Source organism: Phalaenopsis equestris, unplaced genomic scaffold (assembly GCF_001263595.1).
Source record: "Phalaenopsis equestris unplaced genomic scaffold, ASM126359v1 Scaffold000002, whole genome shotgun sequence".
In the NCBI taxonomy this organism is placed as follows: Eukaryota; Viridiplantae; Streptophyta; class Magnoliopsida; order Asparagales; family Orchidaceae; genus Phalaenopsis; species Phalaenopsis equestris.
Window position 1 is genome coordinate 17,281,919 of NW_018164444.1, and position 21,581 is coordinate 17,303,499.

The 21,581-nt window shown below is 32.4% G+C and overlaps 1 protein-coding gene across 1 annotated transcript; it reads right to left on the reverse strand.

Moving 5' to 3' along the window:
• Positions 1–30: 30 nt before the first annotated feature.
• Positions 31–19,991, reverse strand: LOC110024056 (zinc finger CCCH domain-containing protein 59). The gene is made up of 10 exons (XM_020723790.1): positions 19,827–19,991; positions 19,456–19,729; positions 19,224–19,353; positions 19,002–19,121; positions 9,295–9,412; positions 6,837–7,285; positions 5,312–5,606; positions 1,597–1,693; positions 1,117–1,262; positions 31–182 (listed from the first exon to the last, which is right to left on the reverse strand). The coding sequence occupies exons 1-10, from the start codon at positions 19,905–19,907 to the stop codon at positions 54–56; spliced, it is 1,839 nt and encodes a 612-aa protein (XP_020579449.1). The 5' UTR covers positions 19,908–19,991; the 3' UTR covers positions 31–53.
• Positions 19,992–21,581: the final 1,590 nt, after the last annotated feature.

Below are 21,581 nucleotides of genomic sequence, written 5' to 3' on the forward strand. Positions count from 1 at the left end.
AACACACACAAAAGTATATATAGAATATATATATATATATATATATATATATATCAAGCAGCAGGATCAAATTCCTCAAAACCTGTCTTGAAATTTTGCACCATCTGCAGCTCTTCGTCTTTGCTCAGCTTACAGTTCCTCCAATCTGCTTTATCTGCCATGTTTAAGAGGCCTGCTAATACCTAAGAAGCATTTTGAAAATAATTATTATTAAAGGCATTCACATACATAATTATTATTTAAGAGGCCTGCCAGTTCCTATGCATTTACATATCTAACCCCTAAACTTCATTTATTTTGCGTGCGCGCGCACATTGCATATATGTAAAAGTTGAAGTTTAGGTGTTAGATATGTAAATAAATAAGAATTGGGTCAAGATATACACTGTAATTGATTACTCATATATTGCACGCTTTTCAAAGCATATACGAGAGAGAGAGAGAGAGAGATTAGGATAATATAACCAAATTTTGTCCATTCATAAGCTGTTAGAATCCATAAAGAAAAGACATAACAAAAAGATGCTTAAAGGAAATATTCAATCTGGCAAAACTACAACAGTTCCAGTCAAAGTTTGATATTTACACTTATAACCCCTCCCTCCATGTCATAAACTCATTGCATTTCACTATTAAAAAGATTAGTAATGATGGTGTTTTTGATGTGATGTCAAAGATTTTGAGGGGTATGCATCCTCATATGGATGTTTAGGTGTTACATTAGTAAATATATATGACTTGTTTAGCATACATGTAAATGCCTCTAAAAAAATAAAAGCTAGTGGTTTAGAAATTAATGAAGTAACAGACAATGTCAATTCTTACGTATTTTACATATCTAACACTTGAAACTTTATTTTTAACATTTATACCACCAAATCTTTCATGTCACATAAAGTAAAATACACCTTTCTCATGAACAGGTAAGGTGGCATATATATGCAAAAATTTAAGTTTAGGTGTTAGATAAGTAAATACAATACTACTCATCAATTCCTCAAAGTGCTCTGAAAAATCAATAATTTAATAAGATGAAAGCAATTTTCACATAAACAATCAAATGATAATAACTATAATGGGAATAAAATAAGAAGAAAATAATCACACGATACCTACCTCGCGGCCAAATTGAACAGGTAGCTTCTCCTTATCATCAACAGAATGTGAAAGTATAGTCCCATTTGGGAGTTCCACGTAAAATAAATTTGATTTCCCATCAAACACGGATCTCAAAGAAATTCTACCTTCACCATTGTCCCCACCTGTAAAAGGATCATAACTTGTAAGTGGCATTTACATACATACCACTCAATTCCCATGCTTTATTTATCTAGCATCTAAACTTTATCTTTTACATTTATACCGCCCAAATCTTTCACGTCACATAAATTGAAATTTTTAGATATGTAAAATCCATAGAAATTGAGTGGTGTGAATGTAAATCTTAGTATAAATAAGTGTAAAAGAAACAGATTTTGTGATTTGGAGATTAGCCCTCCAGCATCCAAAATGGATGACATGTCTTAAATGCTTAAAACTTTTAAGGAATAGAAAGATGCAAATAAGCTATCAACATGTCTGCTATAAAATTCGTACCTGGAGCTGTGACTGAAAATTCAAATCCTAATCTCTTGGCGGCGAAATTAAATATCCGCTGCACGTTAGATGCTTTGGAGAAGGGAATTGGTACAACCTGAAACATGTGTAAGATTATGGGACTGTTATTTAAGCCAAAACGTAAGTATAAAGAAGGTATCTTTTATTGGGCATAGCCCAAAAATATGTTCATTTATACCAAATAAGACCGAGGAGAATGAAGAGATTCAAGATTAGAAAAAGTGGAGCAGCAGGAACATTAGTTCATCTGAATAAAGATCTCATGCTAACATTCAAGGGATATTTACATACATACCACGCCACTTTTATACATTCACACACCTAACAGCCAAAGTTTGACATTCATACTTTGCACGACTGGGTTTGTAAACTAGCAGAACTCGAATGAGCTCAAGTTTAGCTCTTGTTCGGCTAAATTTACATATTGTTTATATTCGGCCCGAAATTGACTAGGTTAAATTAATTAGAAAAAAAAATGTTGGGTGTTGGATTCGAACCTATACCATTCATATGCAATAAAAATTGCAAAAACACATGACCACACAAGTTGTGATAATTTAAACTTAGATATAAATCGATAGAAGATATTATTAATATATATATATATAATTTTGTTATTTCAAGCTAAAACGAGCTTGAACACGATCGAGCAAAGTGTTATCCGTTTTCAATTCATATATAATTTTAGTTCAAAAAATTTTTTCGTGTTCGGCTCACTTGACGAACAATTCAAACTCAAACTACTTAACAAGTCGAACACGACCTATTCACAAACAATGAGTTTTTTGACAAACCTAATCATGACCCAACTAGAGCATAAAATTAACTAAGGCGAGAACGAGCAATCGGAATGTGAAATATACATTTAAACATTAACATTAGTCCAAAATAACATTCTACTAGAAAAAAAACACTAATCCACAATACACATGAAAACAATTCTCTAACAAATGCAGAAGATCATCCAACAATACGGTAACATAAATAATATAAGAGAAGTGGTAAAAACATAAAAACTAACAAGTTGTTACCCATCAACAACACTATCTATCCTGCTATAAACAAATTCTCTTATATCAATCATATCAATCAAGTAAACATTTTCCTAAAAATGATAGTTAAGCAATAGATTAAGTTTAAGCAACTTGTTGCATAATTCCTACTTTATTATTCATTAAATATTTATATGCAATTGCCTAATAGATTGCTCAAAGGAATATGTCGAGCAAAAAGTAAATTATTATTTTCATTTTATAAAACTTTTATTTAATCATCTTATCAATTCTATTTTCATTTTCATATCATCAATAATATTTTTTTTGTTTCGTTTTTACTTTTAAAAGTCATATTAAGAACATCGTTAAAGCTTTTTCCATTTTGTATTATAAAAGCACAATTATTTTCATTTATTTTTCATTTTGTACAAAAATGGCACAATTATTTTCTTTTTGTTTTTAACGTGTACGAGTACAATAGCGTCCCTTATTAGTATTAAAAGGGAGTGACATCTTCATTCAACTTATATTTATTTCCTTCAACAATTAAATCCATATAATTTTTCATTTAACATGGTGCAAAAGACAATAATTGGAGATCATAAAACAGTCATATCATTAAGATCATAAAGTGTCATCATCTTCATTAATCTTCTTTTGTTTATAAAAGACCTTTAAATGTAAGCAAGATAAATGAAATAATTTGAGAAATAAAAGAAGCTAAATTTAATTCAAATAAAATAAGAATTATTCAACTTAATCAGTTTACCAAAAACTTAAATTAAATGTTGCAAATAAAATAACAATGTATATCACACTCAACTAAGCTATCAATCAGATCAATCAAATAAAACTATCAATTTCTTTGCAGAGAGTTAGCCTAATTTATTAAACCGTAGCATCTTAAAAACAAGATAAACAAATAAAACATAAATCGGCTTGAGAAGAATTAATCTGTGCAATAAACACATTCAATAAAAGGAAGGGTTAGCCTAATTTATGGAAACTCAGAACAACAGTCATGGAAGGTTTCTACCATATTTAAAAAATCAAAGCTTTTTAACTATGTTGTTTTCAACACACCTTATGCTGACTTAGAAAATATCCTCCATAGTCAGCTTGTTTAATAAATAGTCAAATTGCTTCTTCTATAGTCCGACTAAGAGGATTTGTGACTTGTTTAGTAGAAGGTATGTAAGGCGAGATGATTAGCCTTTTCTAGTTTTTTCTTTGATAGAGTTGTTTCAACTTTACCCAAAGTTTCATTTTCACACCTAGAACTTTAGCTAATAGCTATGGATGAAAAGACAGATTTGACTATTAAAATGTGATAATGAGTACTACTTTAAAATATGATGTTTTCAATTATGAAAGTTTTTATGTGAGATAGGTAAATATGAAAGTATTGGGTGCTATGTATGTAAAAGCCCCAAAATTTTAATATTCCCAACTCTTTTATCTTGAGTTCATAGTAATGCCTTCCTTCAAATATTGTAATTCGTCACTATCATCAACAAAAATAGTCAATTTGTTACCCTTTTTTTAATTTGTACAAAATAGTATTATCAACCTACAATATGCATGGTTCTTTATGCTTTCCTAAAGCATTCAAACCATGCAATTGAGAATTGCTTAAGGCTGTATAAAGATTTGTTTAAATTATAAAATTTATAATCACTAAGATTCTTCTCAAACCTACGAGGTAGGCTAATAAAGACTTCTTCCTCTAAATCTCCATTTAGAAAGACTTTATTTACATTCGATAGATATAGAAGCAAATTATGTTTCGTGGTTAAGGCTATGGAAAAAAGGAACCAACCGGAGCAAATGTTTGTTGGTAATCAATAGCAAAAATTTAAATAAATCCTTTTGCAACAAGTCTAGCCTTTAACCTCTCCGCGCTACCATAAGTTTTGTATTCTATGTAAATACACACAACCTAATGCCAAGCTAGAAGTATTTCTCCCCTTGCTTGTGATCCATATAATATCCCTCATTTTTCATATTTCGAAGAAAACATGGTGTAGATGAGAGATATGGTTTTCGTAAAAATTTAGGTTAGACATGTAAATACCTAGGAATTGGGTGGTATATATGTAATAAACACTTTCCAGAAAAGGGTGGGTGGTCTGAGTCATGAAAACCCAAGATAGCATTTCTTGATGATTTATCCCAAAATTTTTAAAACAAACTTGCCTAAATATTCCCCATTTTCAACAGAACGAAAACTAAATCCCAATCATCTATTTCTTACTTATGAGTTGACAGATAACAATCAAAACAAAATAGGCGTGGGCAGAAAAGGAAGGTAAGACGACTGTTCGCATTAATAGTAGGGGCATTTACATACATACCACCCAATTCCTATGCAGTTAGATATTTAACATTTAAAGTTTAATTTTTACATTTATGCCACCCAAAATTTTCATATCACATAAAAAAACACCACATATTTAACTTTTAAAAAGTGAAATACACCTTCCATGCATATGTAAGGTGGCATATATGTAAAAATTGAAGTTGATGTGTTAGATATGCAAATACATGAGAATTGAGTGGCATGTATGTAAAGCTTCCTATAATAAAATATGTTGCCCTGGATCTATTGCATTCATATCCGAAACTATACAATCAAAAGCATGATGTAGATATTCTACAAAACTATTTCCATCAAAATAACTTAAAAAAGAATCCCGTACCTGAAGATTAGCGTGAGGGCTATTTTGAAAAATCCACTCAAAGAACACAACTGCTTTTTCCTGGTTCTTGAAATAAACTTTGAGGGCATTTTTATAATTTCCAAGTTCTACCTCCGACTCCGGCGATGTTGTTAAAGTATTAGGGTGGTGCTCAATCGGTATCAACAGCACATGATCTTGAACAAGGGGACCTTTGGCTAGTGCACAGTAGTAACTTTCCCCGATGCTAAGCACAAGATGGACCTCAGCATCAGGGCTTGACAAGCAGAACCAACACTTTTTCTCTGGGATCCTCCTGTCATTAAAAATTATGGAGTCAGGACAACAGAAGAGTTTTTTTTTTTAGCAGTCCACAAACAAGGAGTTCATTAGCAAGAGAGGATCGAACCCACGAACTTGGCAACAATTTCGAAGGCCCTTGCCAACCGAGACAATTAAGGGAAATTTATTTACATACCACACAATCCTTATGTATTTACATATCTAACACCTAAGTTTGATATTTACACTTACAACACCTATTCGTCATAAATCTATTAATGAAAGAAAAGGTCTATTTCACTTTTAAAAAGGTAGTGATGATAGTATTTTTGATGTGATGTTAGAGATTTGGTTGGTAAGCATGTAAATAAGAAAGTTTATGTGTTAGATGGGTAAATACATAAGAATTGTGTGGCATGTATGTAAATGCACAGCAGGAGAACAGCTATATGGCTATATGGCTTTCCCTTCAAATTGGATTTTATACCATTTACATAGCATCAGCCAGCCTTTTGCTAGATACTTCTGATATGTCCTACCATCAATTTAAGCTTAACATGAAAAATTTCCTAAAAAAGAAAAATTACATGTGTAATGCCCAACACTTAGATATTTACAAAACTAACACCTAAAGTACAAAAAAATGTATGTCATAAAATAACAAAACCACATATTTGCATAAGTCATAATTAAATCACTGTGAAATTAATGAAAGCATATATATATATATATATATATATATATATTATCTTTTTATTGTGCTCCACAAAATTTGGGCGGTATCAATACAAGTCGAAGAAGTTAGATGTTAGCTTTCAAAACCATTAAATTTTCCATGCTACATAAGAAAATGCATCAAATAAAAATTGTATGAGTAACCCTTCAAATTCGATTTTATAACTTTTGCATTGCATCAACCAACATTTTGCAAGAAAATCCTGTCGCTCTAGCAACATTTTAAGTTCAATGTGAAAAAAATAAAAAAAATACTAAAAAAGGAAAATTAACCAAGTAAGTTCGACTTATTTGAGCATATCATAAGCAAATCATTAAGAATTCAAGGAAAGCAAAAAAAATATGTGGATTAAGTTTTGCTGCGCTCTTCCATAATTAAAAGTTATTATTATAAATGGAAGCAACTGGATGTTACTATTGAAAATAATCAATTTCAAATGGTAGATAAAAAAAATCCCAACCCCAACAAAGAAAAGAAAAAACAATGCAAGCAAAGAAGAAAATATAAGCGCCACAATGCCATACATACCTATAAGATTTTCCATTTTGACAACCCTGCCCTTCTACGATGAGCGTATCTCCTTCCTCTATCAAATTATGCCTAAATCTGCAATCCGGACCACGCTCACATTTTCCTTTGTTAAGAAAATCAAAACAAACATTTTTAAGATATTGTCCCCTGGCTTCTTCATCGTGTCGATAACTACACTTTTTCCCTTGGGCACAAGCTCCAGAAGAAATATATTTGAAGCACAATCTTTCCCCAGCAACTCCATTCCTCGGCCTCTTTTTTGAAACATCGTACCGCCAGTATTGATCAACAGAATCACTATTAGCGGGCCTTTTAGTGTGTTCTTTTGTATGATTGATAGCGCCTTCCAAAGTATATGGAGATACTGTTGCATTTGGTGGTTTTAAACAGACTTCTGAAGCCGGCATTGTAGATGCTGGAGTAGGAGAAATTGCATGAATAAATTTCTGGAAAGAATGTGTAACATACCACGAGTCATGTGATGCAAAATATGTTCACAAGTTGATCAGAACTTTGTTTTAAACAAAAAAATAAGCAATAAATCATGTTCACCGGTAAACAATAACACCCACAAGAATTTTTCAAAATAGAGTTTACATTCAAGTGAAGGTAAAAAATGAAGTGGGACACACTAATTATGAGTTAAAAAAAAATGGAACATTTTAAGAGAATTAATGGCTTAGGAATCGTTAAGATTACGCTAAAGAGTTGGGATAAAACTAAAAAATGATGATCCTTGCGCTAGACAATTAAAGGCTATTCAAGAATCCAACCTGATCCCATAAAGGCTTTCTTTAATGCCACAAGTTCTTGCTTTCTTCTTCATCCCTTCAAACTGTTCCTATCTTCACCTTGTTTATCCATAGGACAAGGAATGGGTGGCTTAAAAAACTCTAACTAAGACTCCACCAAACATAACCAAACAAACGGAGTAATTTACATTCCTGCCTAAATAATATACCATTCTCTGTTCCATTGAAAAATAACAATGCAGATGATTAAATCATTATTATCCAAATAAACCTACGCTATCAATAGAGCCAAATCATTCCACCACCGTGATAGCTGGAATGGCATCTTATAATTATTAGCAGAATAGCTCTTTTCAAAACCACTTTGAGCTTATTATTAATGTCACCATAAGTCCAAGTAAAGTCTATGCATGCATGATTGACGCGTCACTTAACTAATATGTCAATTAAATTGGCTTATATATCATTTGACTTTGGGCTAAAAATAAAATTCTGATGCATTAACCAAATAGGAATTTAATATCACGTAGAATATCTTAGTTACAATACGAAGATACTGTATTTTAGGTAGTAATTTGATGACATGTAGAAAAATTCAATTAAGCAAAAGTTATTTGGCTTATCAAATCTATCTTGGATAATCAAAATAAATGAATTATTTTTTAATAAATTTACTTTATTTTGTTAAAATATCATTTTTTTAACTAAAAAAGTTGAATTTGTATTTTAAATAAAACATTTTAAGTGGCGCAGATAAATTGGATGGTAAAATATATGCAAATATTTACATAAATAGTAATAAATCATTTTAGCTGCCTCATGGGAAGTGGCATGGCGCCAATTTCATTGAAGACCAATCCGGCATATTTAACCTTAATAATGAAACAACTCTTTTAGCTAGTTTAGTAAACTAACCTAAAACCAAGAATTGGATGACCAAAAGATGGAAAACTGGGACAAGTAACGCTTGGATGATGGGTTTACATAATTATAATTGTCAATTGACACAGCAATACAACCTAAATAGGCTAAACTAATATACATACCACCCAATTCCTATGTATTTAATATTTACATATACAACATCTAAACTTTGCTTTTTACATTTATACCATCAAAGATTCTCATATCACATAAAAAATACCACCATTTTAACCATTAAAATGTGAAAGACACCTTTTAATGCATAGATAAGGTGGCATATATGTAAAAATTGAAGTTCCGGAGTTGGACATGTAAACACATAAGAATTGTGTTGTATGTATGTAAATCTTCCTAAAAATAAAAGACAGGCTTTTAGACTCAAAAATAATGTGCAAGCCTTGAGATGATCACTAATAAAGTGTCTTAGAAATGATTTGACGCAAGTGCGTAAATGCATGGGGACAACCATCACAAATTCCTCTCCCTTCAAACACTTCTCCTTTTGAATGCCAAATCCATGGCTAGTTTCCACAAACACCTGAACATGAACGTTCACTTCCACAATGAGTAAACTAAAAAAGGGCGTTTATGCAAAGCACTTCAAGGATTTCAGAATCATCACAAAAAAGAAAACACCAGAAATGTAATTAACAAAGTAAGTTTTGGTAATGAATTCATAAAGTTGAATTTATAGGTTTGTAAGCAAACTCAATAGTAAATTGATAATCAAAAGCAAAGAAGGGCAGAAACAGAAAGGTATGGGGTTCACAAAGTAATACCAGTTTCTCTTTGTTCCCTACAGAAGCTAGACCGATAAAACGAGTAACATGTACAGCACCATCATTGAAGTAGGGTTCACGTGCATAAAACACAGCTTTAGTTCCAGCAATGTGATAACTATACAAAAGGTAAACAAGATAAATTGCATAAATATCATGAAAAAACCAAAAACATATTTGCATTCCACAGCAAAGAGCACCATCATAAATCACAACTATCTCTATAAATCAATTCAAACATAATTGTGAAAGTGAAAAAACATAACCATAAAAATAGCTAGAAATAGCAACAAGAATAGTTATAAGCCAAAAAGATTTGTCCATGCTCAGCCGTAATAGGTTTTTCTTAAAAACAAAAAAAGAAAGAAACATGCCCAAATATTTTATTAATTTAAAGTACAGTACAAGATCATACAACAACAAACAAGCCTTTATCCCACTCAGTGGGATCAGCTACATAAATCCTTTTTCTCTATTGCGTCCTACGGTAGAAGATCATATATAAATAAATCGGCATTAGATCAATTACAAATAGGGTAAGATCCGAAAATTTACTTCTTCTCCCCCTCTCGACCTGCACCACCTTCACACCTCAGTTTGCTCGCAAATCATGCAATTTTTATCAATGCTACCGCCTCCATACCTTCAAGATTTTGCTAATATCGCCATTCTCTTTCCCCCTTTGCTCATCGTCTTTCTGTATCACACAACATACATTTGCTCCATCCAAGTACTTGCAACCCTCTCCTGCCACAACCGGTGAGTCTCCCCTCCACAACCATCAAAGTTTTCCTTCTCTCTCAAACCCCACTCTTTTTGACAACTTAAGGCAAAGGACCAAATTCTCTTACCTTCTAAAGCCACTTTGTCTTCTTTTCCAATTGACAATTTTTTATCCTCCTTCCCTGATCGACCAAGCTCACTATAAGCCCCATTCTTCTTACTTATCTCCCATTAATGAAATTGTTATTCTTCTTGGAGATACATATGTACATATGTATACATATGTACATATGTATACATATGTACATATGTATACATATGTACATATGTATACATATGTATACATATGTACATATGTATACATATGTACATATGTATACATATGTACATATGTATACATATGTACATATGTATACATATGTACATATGTATACATATGTATACATATATATTAAATTGCTTATTCATTTAACTAATTCTTTTATAATAAATTGGGTTTCAGTTACGTCTTCCTACATTTTCAAAAACTATAATGAAATTAAAATTAAAATATAATAATAATAATAATAATAATAACCAATGTGTTGTTATGTATTTTGGGTGTAAGATCTTTAAGCATATTTTTACCAATGTTGTTAGGTGAAGCTTAAGAAGATTAGAAGTTCTGTTTTGGTCATCTCTCGAAGTAAGCAACTATTATTTATAAGAGGATAAAAATATCATTCGTTGTTAAGGGCATTATCCTTATGACAACTATTAGGTATCAATCTAATTTGTAAAATTGTTAGTGTCGTCTTTTTTGTTTTATTTATATTATTATGCAATTATTGTAGGGTTTTTTAATTGCTTCTCATGTGAATTAGCTTGTTTTGAACAACTTTAATACTTGTAATATTTACTTTCTTGCTCATTATTCTAGCTAATTGTAGCAACTTCTTCTCATGTTATATGCATGTTTTGAATATTCATATTATTTGTCATATTAGTCGTATAATATTCGTGAAAAAAAATTTGAAACTATTGAAATTATATATGCTTGTATGCACTGGCATGTAAGTCAATAGAACCTTTTTGAATATTGGCTAGCTAGGCCGACGGGCCCACAGAGTAATAATTACATAGAAATTGTCGGGTTTCCTTGAGTTGATGTTTACCTTTGGTATCGGAGTGACTGAAAAAATCTATTATATAAATATAGATTATAAAATTAAACAATAAGTGACTTAAGATACAACTGTGAGACTAATTTGATTTGAAATGGTTGATTGTTAATAATTGCAACTTTCATTAAATAGCTTAAGCATAACCATGTTGTTTAATTTCAATTTCCACTTTTGTCTAATATTATTACATATAGGCATACAGTAAATAGTCTTGTTTTGTTGTTTATATTGCATATTCTAGTCTTATGATTTAATATATTACAGTTATTTGCTGAGTTTAATTTTTTAAACTCGTCAATTAATATTTTTATATAACAAATTTCATTTCAACAGTTGACTCCACAGAAGCACTTTCCTGCTTTAGATTTACTTTTTGAAATTTTTCAGTATTTATATTAATTATTATTGTGGTTGTTTTTTTGAGTTTTGCATAGTTATTTATCTAATATCATTTCAGTTCTATTTCAGTCAATTTTTTGTTGTGTCAATTATTGGATTCTTATTTATGAAATAAAATAAAATTTATCTTCTTTTGCTTATATTAATTATTACTTGTGTATGATATTTCCTTTTAAGAATACAAAAAGGAAAATATCATTTCATCATGCCCTATGCTCCCAAAGTGTACTGCTTCGGAACATGATGTCGAATTTCAATTTTGCCTTATATTATTACATATATGCATATAGTAAATAGTCTCATTTCGTTGTTTATTGCATACTCTAGTCCTTGTCATTTATGATTTAATATATTACAGTTATTTATTGAGTTTAATTTTTTAAACTCGTCAATTAATTTTTTTATATAACAAATTTCATTTCAACCGTTGTCTCCACAGGAGCACTTTCCTGCTTTTCAATTACTTTTTTACATTTTTCAGTATTTATATTAATTATTATTGTGGTTCTTTTTTTAGTTTTGGATAGTTATTTATCTATTATCATTTCAGCTCTACTTCAGTAGGTTTTTTGTTTGTTCTTTGTTTGTGTCAATTATCAGATTCTTATTTATGAAATAAACTAAAATTTATCTTCTCTTGCTTATATTAATTATTGCTTGTGAATGATCTTTCCCTTAAGGAATACAGAAAGGTAAATATCATTTCATCATGCACTATGTTACCAAAGTGTACTGCTTTCCAGACATGATGTCTAATTTCAATTTCCACTTTTGTCTGATATTATTACATATATGCATATAGTAAATAGTCTCGTTTCGTTGTTTATATTGCATACACTAGTCCTTGTCATTTATGATTTAATATATTATAGTTATTTACTAAGTTTAATTTTTTAAACTTGTCAATTAATATTTTATATAACAAATTTCATTTCAACCTTTGTCTCCATAGGAGCACTTTGCGGTTTTCGATTTACTTTTTGAAATTTTTCAGTTTTATATTAATTATTATTGTGGTTCCTTTTTTGAGCTTTGGATAGTTATTTATCTATTATCATTTCAATTCTATTTCAATCAGTTTTTTGTTTTTTCTTCGGTTGTGTCAGTTATTGGATTCTTATTTATGAAATAAAATAAATTTATCTTTTCTTATTTATATTAATTATTGCTAGTGCATAATCTTTCCTTTTAAGAATACAAAAAAGGTCAATATCATTTCATCATGTCCTATGTTCCCAAAGTGCTTGTGTATGATCTTTCCTTTTAAGAATACAAAAAAGGTAAATACCATTTCATCACGTCCTATGTTCCCAAAGTGTACTGTTTTCCGGACATAATGGGTCACAGAGTAGTATCAGAGTCTATGTTTTGTATTCAATAACTTTTGTCTTCTTAGAACTAGGTAGGGGACAGGTTATCCTTATACTGGCTAGCCAATTCTTTAGTCGATTTTGATTTTATGTAATTTTTAATTGCTTATATGACTCCAAAGAGAACAAATGTTGTTGTCACTCATGTAACATAAATCCCGAGAGCTACTATAGAAGAGGTACCTATCCCTAACGATCCCCGCTCACTAGTTGTTGACGAGTTGATCCTGCACAGCCCATCGGGACTACTAGAGCACCAACTCTAAACATGGGACTCTCATGGAGATAGTGACACAGAACATCACCCATACATTACAGCTAGTATTGCAACTCAAATCGTGCATACTACAAAAATTCCTATTTATTTCAATGATATTTCAGCACCAAAAATTTGCATCACCTTCAGTATTTGCTTGAATTACAAGTTGATAATCTATTTCCCTAAAAAGGGGGCATTTACATAAATACCACCAAATTCTTATTTATTTACACATTTAACACCTATACTTTTATTTTTTTACCTTTATAACACCCAAAATTTTCACAACATATAAAAAATAACATCATTTTAACTTTTAAAAAGTGGAACACACCTTTTCATGCATAGGTAGATGTAAAAATTGAAGTTCAGGTGTAAGACATGTAAATACATAGGAATTAAATGTTAGGTGTGTAAATCTTCCTAAAATAAAAATATACTAAACTATTAACTTCCCAGATTCAACTTCAAGCAACCAGCAGCCTCTAACAACAAGGATGCATGTCTTCTCAAAAGTTGCAAACAAAGCAGTCAACAGACATTATGAATTCTATAGAACATGCATATCTATTATGATCTGCAGTATTCATAATAAAAACGATATCAAAAATGAAAATTGGGTTATAAGAATATTCAAAATTCAAAAAATTCTTAAAACTTGAGCAATTCATTTGAATTGAAACCATCAAGAACTTGTTTGAGCCTAATTCAGATTAGTTCGCCTTGTTAGAATCCATGCTGAACCAATTTCGAGTTTACAACAGCTAAATCAAAATTAGATTCATGCGGAGTTGAAGTTCTAACATTTATATCCTATTTGATACATAAAAATAAAAATAATAGTCGACATATGCGTTAGTGTTTTGTACTGCTTGCAAAGGTAATATAATAGTTCAATCACAATTAGCAACATTTACATTTAAATTTTGAATAAACTCAACTTCAATATATAACAACCACAAAATCGATTTTGAGTTGACTTGAGCCTCAGTTCGAAATTAGAACATTTAGAATGGGTACATTATATCTTCTAAAATATGTGTTGCGCTAAAATATGTGTTGCCCCAAGGAATACAAGTTAACAACATAAAGAGTGAGATAAAATAAAACGTGTCCTATGACATACAAGTTTCAAACCACAAAACCACATAAAATAAAACAAGCTAAAGCCTACAACATCCCTTTCGAGGTAAACAAATAATATAAACAATACAAAATAAGTGAGTTTAATAATCCAAGTTTGTGTGCTAAAAAGATGCTTGATTAGTGGAAAAAGAGTTTATTGGTTCCTATTTTTAAGAATAAAAGAGAAGCGTAAGAGTATGCAAATTATAGAGAAATTAAGTTAATGTGTCATACATTAAAACTATGAGAAAGAATATTTGAACATAGGTTACAAAGTGATACAAAAAATTCTCAAAATCAATTTGGATTCATGTCAGGAAAGTCTACTATGGAAGCTATACATTTATTGAGAGGCTTCATGGACCTTTTTTTATTTAGAAAAAGCTTATAATAAAATCCCAAGAGAAGTACTTTGTAGAGTTCTAGAAAAGAAATGCATTGGTGTTATTTATATTCAATACATTAAAGATATGCATACTATAGTTGTTACTTGTGTTCGAACATAAAGAAGATTGACCAAGTATTTTTCGATTTCAGTTGGATTACCTAAGTGATTTGCTTTAATCCCATATCATTTTGTTTAAGTTATAGAATTTCTTACCGGACATTTATAAGAGGACATACCTTGGTGTATGCTCTTTGTTGATGATATCCTTCTTGTGAATAAAACTAGAGAGAGTTCAAAAAAATCTTGAGTTATGGCGGTCAAGTTTAGAGTCTAAAAGCTTTCGTTTGAGCAGATCTAAAATTAAATATATATAATGTAGTTTTAGTAATAATAGATACAGTGACGGGATTGTAATAATAGATAATCAAGTCATTCGAAAGAGTGAATGATTTAGATATCTCAGATCTATTGTTCAAAGTGATTGAGATATATATGGTAACGTTATTAGTAGAACTCAAGTTGGATGGTTGAAGTGGAGGAATGCATTGGGTTTATTATGTGATGGAAAAGATCCGCTTAGACTAAAAAATAAATTTTATAAAACGGTGTTGAGACCTACAATGCTTTATGGATTAGAATATTGGCTTGTAAAAGAGAAGTATAAAATTAAATCAAGTGTTGTGGAGATGAGAATGCTCAGGTGGATGAGTGGTTTTACATGTGAGAGATAAATGTGAAACAAAAATATCCGTGAAAAGGTTGGAATAACTCCAACGGCAGATAAGATTAGAGTTATCTTAGATGGTTTGGTCACGTTGAACGTCGATCATCTGATGACCCTATTAAGAGAGTAGATGTTTTAAATTTGACTTGTGCAAAAAAAGGTTAATAAGACTAGCGCATGTAGTATAAAAAATTATCTTAATTTATTAGGATTAAATGAAAATATGACGCTCAATAGAACAACGAAGAAAAATGATTCATGTAGCCAATCCGACTTAGTGGAATTAAGAGTAGTAGTTGTTGTTGTAATTGTTGTGTGCGGAAAGAGATTTTTTTCTAAATTGTAAGGCTCCAAGAGCTTCACAATTCCATTGCTCAAGAAATCCAACAGATTAAATAATTAGAGAGTTTTTAAGTGAAAAGTCCAACGAGAAAAAATATGTGGTCTAATATAATTGCAAAAAATCACTATTTTGATGAAATTTGTACAAGGTCATTGCTATCCCACTTAATTATTGAAGTAAAACTCTTGATTCAATTATTAAAGGGATCCAAGTGAAAGGAATGACCCAAAGATAGAAAAATCTTTACTAGCTATAAGAGGAAAGATAAGAACTTTATATTCCACTCATGGAAGCATAACTATAATCCCAAAAAATTTAAAGTGAGCTTGGCTTAACTTTATTGCCATACATGTAAACCCCTAAAATAGCAACTATTTTTACAGTGGACAGTAATTGGCAACTGACCTGCTCCAAGGAAAATGAAGTAAATTGAAATTATATATGAAGAAGCATTTCTTGCTACTAAAAAAAGTGGGAAATATACACACATAACACAAAATTCTTGTGAAATAACATATTTAAACCTAAAATTTTATATTTACATACAGAGCACTTTGGTGCTTTAAATCTATGCATGAAAATGTGTATTTTAAATTCTAAAAAGTGATAATACTACTATTTTTTATGTACTTTTAATGATTTGAGTGTTATGTGTATAAATATATAAATTTAGGTGTAAGATATGTAAATACATATGAATTGTGTGTTGTGTATGTAAATGGCCCTAGAAAAATTACATGAGATAAAATGGGTATTCACTCACCAATTACAATTGGTACTCACTAACCGAAACAAAAAACATCTTTCACTCCCTCACCCTTAAACTATCTTCATACTCATTCATGTATAGAATTTTTAGGATACCAAATATGAACTCTTTCGTCAATAAAGGAAGGTGGCCTATGGGGAAATAATCATGGGTTGGAAGTACAAAAAAGAGGTGGGATTTTAGTGATAAGTGATAAGAAAGCATAATTAACATCCAATAAAAACATCATACTTGATAAAAAAAAAGTTATAAATTGTAGTCTAAATTGATCTGGTTTTCTCATGGAGTTATGGGACTTTAAATGGCACCGTTAACTTCAATGGGGAAGTGAAATTGCTACAATCAATCAGTAAATAGTAAAAGCTTAACTCAATGACAAAGATCATTTTTTTCTCACCCAAACCTACAAAAGAGTCATTATATTTTCCAATATGGTTGATAAAATCATAGGAGCCATAAATATAATTGATGCGTGCTAGAACATTGCGGTGGTGGGGTAATGGATTATCATCTTAACATTGCACGAGAATTCGACACACGATCAGATAAAAAAAAAACCAGTAGAGACGCCCAAAGTTTTTGCGTGAAAAATCTGAAAAGAAAAATAAATTGTGGGGCCTAACCCAGCTGAAGAGATCCACAATAAACTAATATTACAAGTACAACCATTGGTCCCACAGAGTTACAAAGTCTCCCGAGTTATAACGTCAATGCGCGGAAGAACTTCTCACAACAAATGAGCGGCAATCAATGATGATCGACAACAACCGACAAGTTGTGGTCGAAGGTGGTCAACGGAGGTGGTCGGCGGTGGTCTGCGGTGGCAGGAGTAATGATAGACTTCAGCTCATTCTCAAAGTTTGAAGCTCTTGCTCAAGCCTCAAACTCTCCCCTCCTTTCATGAGAGAGGTGGGGCTCTATTTACAGAGTTTTTGATGCAAATAATACAAAAATATGAACCACTTCGATTGGACGTCCAAGAGAACTTTCTTTGATCAGAAAACATTTGATAGGCATTTGAGTGTCTTAATGATATCTTAATTGAGCGACCAAGGGTCGTTAGATTCATCTTGTCGAAACGTTCGATCCAACTATAGGTTTGCTAGATCTGTTTGAGCTTCTAATATGTTTGAATAACTTTCAAAAATGATTTAATGTCTTGATCAATGCTTGATTCCGTTTCGATTAACCCTTTTTCGTACAATTGGGTCCATCTCATTGAGTTGAGTATGTTGAAATCAGACTTTCGAATAACTTTTTATCGATTTTTGAATATTTCTTATTCAAAATGTTGTCTTGAGATCTGTGTCATATATTGAGATTTGTGCAAAAGTTTGAATTTGTTAATGTGTGCTAGAAAATTCACGACGGTAGAGTAATGGATTATCGTCTTAGCGTTGCACGAGGATTCAACACACACTCATATAAAAAAAAAACAACCAGTAGAGACACCACAAGTTTTTATGTGAAAAACTCAAAAAAAAAATCACGGTATCTAGCCCAGCTGAAGACATCCGCTATAAATTGGAGATTACAAATACAATCTCTGGTACCAAATGTGGGAAAGTCACAATGTCTCTCGAGTTACAACGTCAATGCGCAAAGTAACTTGTCACAATAAATGGACGGCGATTGATGGTAATCGGCGATGACAGGCAAGTAGTGGTCTGCGGTAGCAGGATTAATGCTAGACTTCAGCTATTTCTCAAAGCTTGAAGTTCTTCCTCAGGCTTCAAGCTCTTCCCCCCTTTCATGAGAGGGGTTGAACTCTATTTATAGAGTTACGGAAGCAATTATTTCATGAATATGAACCACTTTGATCGGACGCCTTAGAAAGTTTCCTTTGATCAGACAGCATTTGATGGATATTTGAGTGTCTTACTGATGTCGAAATTGAGTGATCTTGAACTCGTTGGATTCATTTTGTCGACACGCTCGATTCACCTATAGGCTCGTTAGATTCGCCATTCGTTTGACCTTCCAAATATGTTTGTAAAGCTTACAAAAATGGTTTAACGTCTTGATCGGTACTTGATTTGGTTTGGATTGGACTCATTTTGGTACCATTGAGTTTGTCTCATTGAGACGATCAATTTGACTGTAAGTTTGCTGAAATCGGACTTCAGAAAAGAAATTTATCGATGTTTGAATATTTCTTGCTCAAAAAGTTATCTCGAGATCCATGTCATGCATCTAGATTTGTGAAGATGTTGAAATTTGTTGTTATATCAGTAATAAATCCAGCTTTATCCATAAAATCATCTAAGCATGATAAGAGAAGAAACATTTTTTCAAAGCTTGCATACATAACCTTTCCATAATCAAATTCATTGGTGAAACATCAGAGTGCTTATCACGAACAAAATTTTCAAATAAACTATCCCAATTTTCATAAAGAAACAAAGATTATTGATCAAGTAAAACCAACCTAACTAAACACATACCGAGGCTTTATCTCCACAGCCAGTTCGGCGACAACAGGATCACTGTCCGAAGGATCTGACACTCCTGCGGCTGCTTCAGATAAATCAGTTCTATTCCAGACTCCAGATGGCCATTCATTAGTAATCACGAGTCAAGGAAGCCGGATAACATAAATGTAATACCACCTAAAAAAAAAATCCAGAAGCAGAACTTTTACCAGAAAGGAAAAGAAAGAAGGATATGTCATGAAAATATCCACCACTCCTGGCTCCTCCGCTAAAGCTCTCAATGCATCAACATCGTCTCGACTGTACCGGCCATTACCTTCGTCATCGGGAATTTGCCTGCCGGACAAATAAAAGACCGATAACCCTGCAAACAACCAACGCAGTGCACAAGAATTAGAACCATCGAGATCAGTATTTAATCTCAGAGGAAGCTTGGGAAGTGATATGTGACGGACAATAAGAATACCGTGGAGTGAAAACTTGCCACTGCCCTTGAGCCAATAGAGATTAGGGCAAACCTCAAGGCCATCCGTCTTGAAGCCATTGTTAGAGGGGAGCTTGGCCGCAGCGGAGACGAATCGAGTGGAACCAGCACCATAGTCTCCAATGAAGTAGGTTGGGATGGGGATGGGAGAAGAACCATCAAAGTAGTTAGCAAACTCCTCCAGGCCATTGGCGGAATCAGGGAAGAACTGGCCGACGCAGAGAAGCGCATCGAAGGGACCGGTGGACTTGTTCACCTGCGGGGTTTAAGATTAGAGGCAACAGAGCTAGGGTTAGGGTTAGTTCTGAACATTTGATGCCGTAAGGAGAAATCTAGAAGGGAGAAGAAGTGACCGATTGGACTCGCTTGAAGAGCTGGTTGAGGCGGCCAAGAACGTCGCCGCAGAGGAGAATTCTTGGAGGAGAACCGGCCATGATTGTCGACGAGAAGTGGCGGGGTAGGGAGCTCACTTCAGAAAACGAACAGCTCGAATGGATTTGAGTTCCGATCAAAATGGGCTCGGACTCGTCTGATTTCGAGCTCAAATTTGAGTTATGTTGATGTGTTCCCACAGGAAATCAGCACTGAAATGCCATCAATAAATTTTCATGCTGCACAAATCTCGATGCATGATAAGATCTCATGATAATCTTTTTTGAGCAAAAAAAAAAAGTTCTAAGTTTTGATAAAAAATTATCAATAAGTTTGATTTCAGTAAACTTACAGTCAAACTGAACAGTTTTACGAGACCCAATAATAACAAAACTGATATAATCTGAGTCAAATCAACAAATTTTGATAGTTTTTCGAGCATCTTTGAGAGTTAAAATGAATGTCAAATATAACAAGTTTATAGTTGAATCAAATGTCTCAATAAGACAAATCCAACGGGCTCAATATCACTTAATTCTGACATCATCAAGGCACTCAAATGTCCATCACATGTCGTCTGACTAAAGGAAGTTATTCGAACCTTGTAATGAAAGTGATTCATATTTCTGCATTAATTGTACTCATAACTCTATAAATAGTCTTACCCCTCTATTGAAGTCAGAGGAGAGAGCTTGAGGCATGAGAAAAAGCTTGAAGTTATGAGAATGAGTTGAAATTCAGCATCACTCATGTCATCATCGACCACCGCCGACCGTCGTCAACCAACACTCTTCGGTCGCCGTCGATCATCATTGATCGCTATTCATTTCTTGTACAAGTTCTTTCGCGCATCAGCATTGTAACTCATGAGATTTTGTAACTCTTTTTTCCCACCCGTAGGAGAATGGGTTGTACGTGCATTCTTTAGTTTATAGTGGATTTTTTCAACTGGGTTAGACCCCCTTGATTTTTTTCTTTAACGGGGTTTCCCACTTAAATTTGTTTGGTATTTCTACGCGTTGTTTTCTTTCATCTGTGTATGTGTGTTGAATTCTCTGCAACACTAAGACGATAATACAAAACTCAAACATCGTGAATCTTCTAGCACGCATCAGTTTGGCTACTTCTATAGGAAACGAAGCACCGTTCAACACTGTCTTCTACTCTGAGATGTCTAGCCACTACTTCATTTCTTAATGATGTACATTATCTAACTAGTGATTGAACCTCCATTCTATCTTAAAGATCACCTCTGAATCTTTCCTTGATGCGGAGGACAACCTTCAACGAAGTCTCGAAACATCATTCACGTCAACGTCCGGAGCATAATTGTTATGGGGTTGTCTTCTTGCATCGTATTCAGACACAAAGTCTTTCACAACTTCTTTCAGACTGTGGTGCAACCTTCACTGGAGTCTCAAAAGGTTGTTCACGTGAACGTATCGGGCACGACTGTGGTAGGACAATTATCCCACATTCTCATATTATATAAAAACGGTAATATAACTATTATATGCATATGTATTACAAGATGAAAATATAAAGTATTCTAGATTTTGATATTTTCAGATAATAAAGTTGGCAACGCGAGAAAATAGGGAGAAACTAATACACCATCAACAAAGTTTCATCGTCCAACACATATCTCGATGCACGACACTAATCTCGAATAGTCTTTTGAGCAATAAACATTCAAACTTTGATAAAAAAAACCATCCATAAGTCTAATTCAGTAA

Bases quoted from the DNA above. Each gene is read 5' to 3' on its own strand.
- LOC110024056 (XM_020723790.1), bottom strand. From the start codon at position 19,907: ATGGCCGGTTCTCCTCCAAGAATTCTCCTCTGCGGCGACGTTCTTGGC. The intron at 7,286-9,294 runs GTATTACTTTGT...CATTCTTTCCAG, and splicing joins TAGGGAACAAAGAGAAACTG to AAATTTATTCATGCAATTTC. The intron at 183-1,116 runs GTAGGTATCGTG...AATGCTTCTTAG, and splicing joins CTGTTCAATTTGGCCGCGAG to GTATTAGCAGGCCTCTTAAA.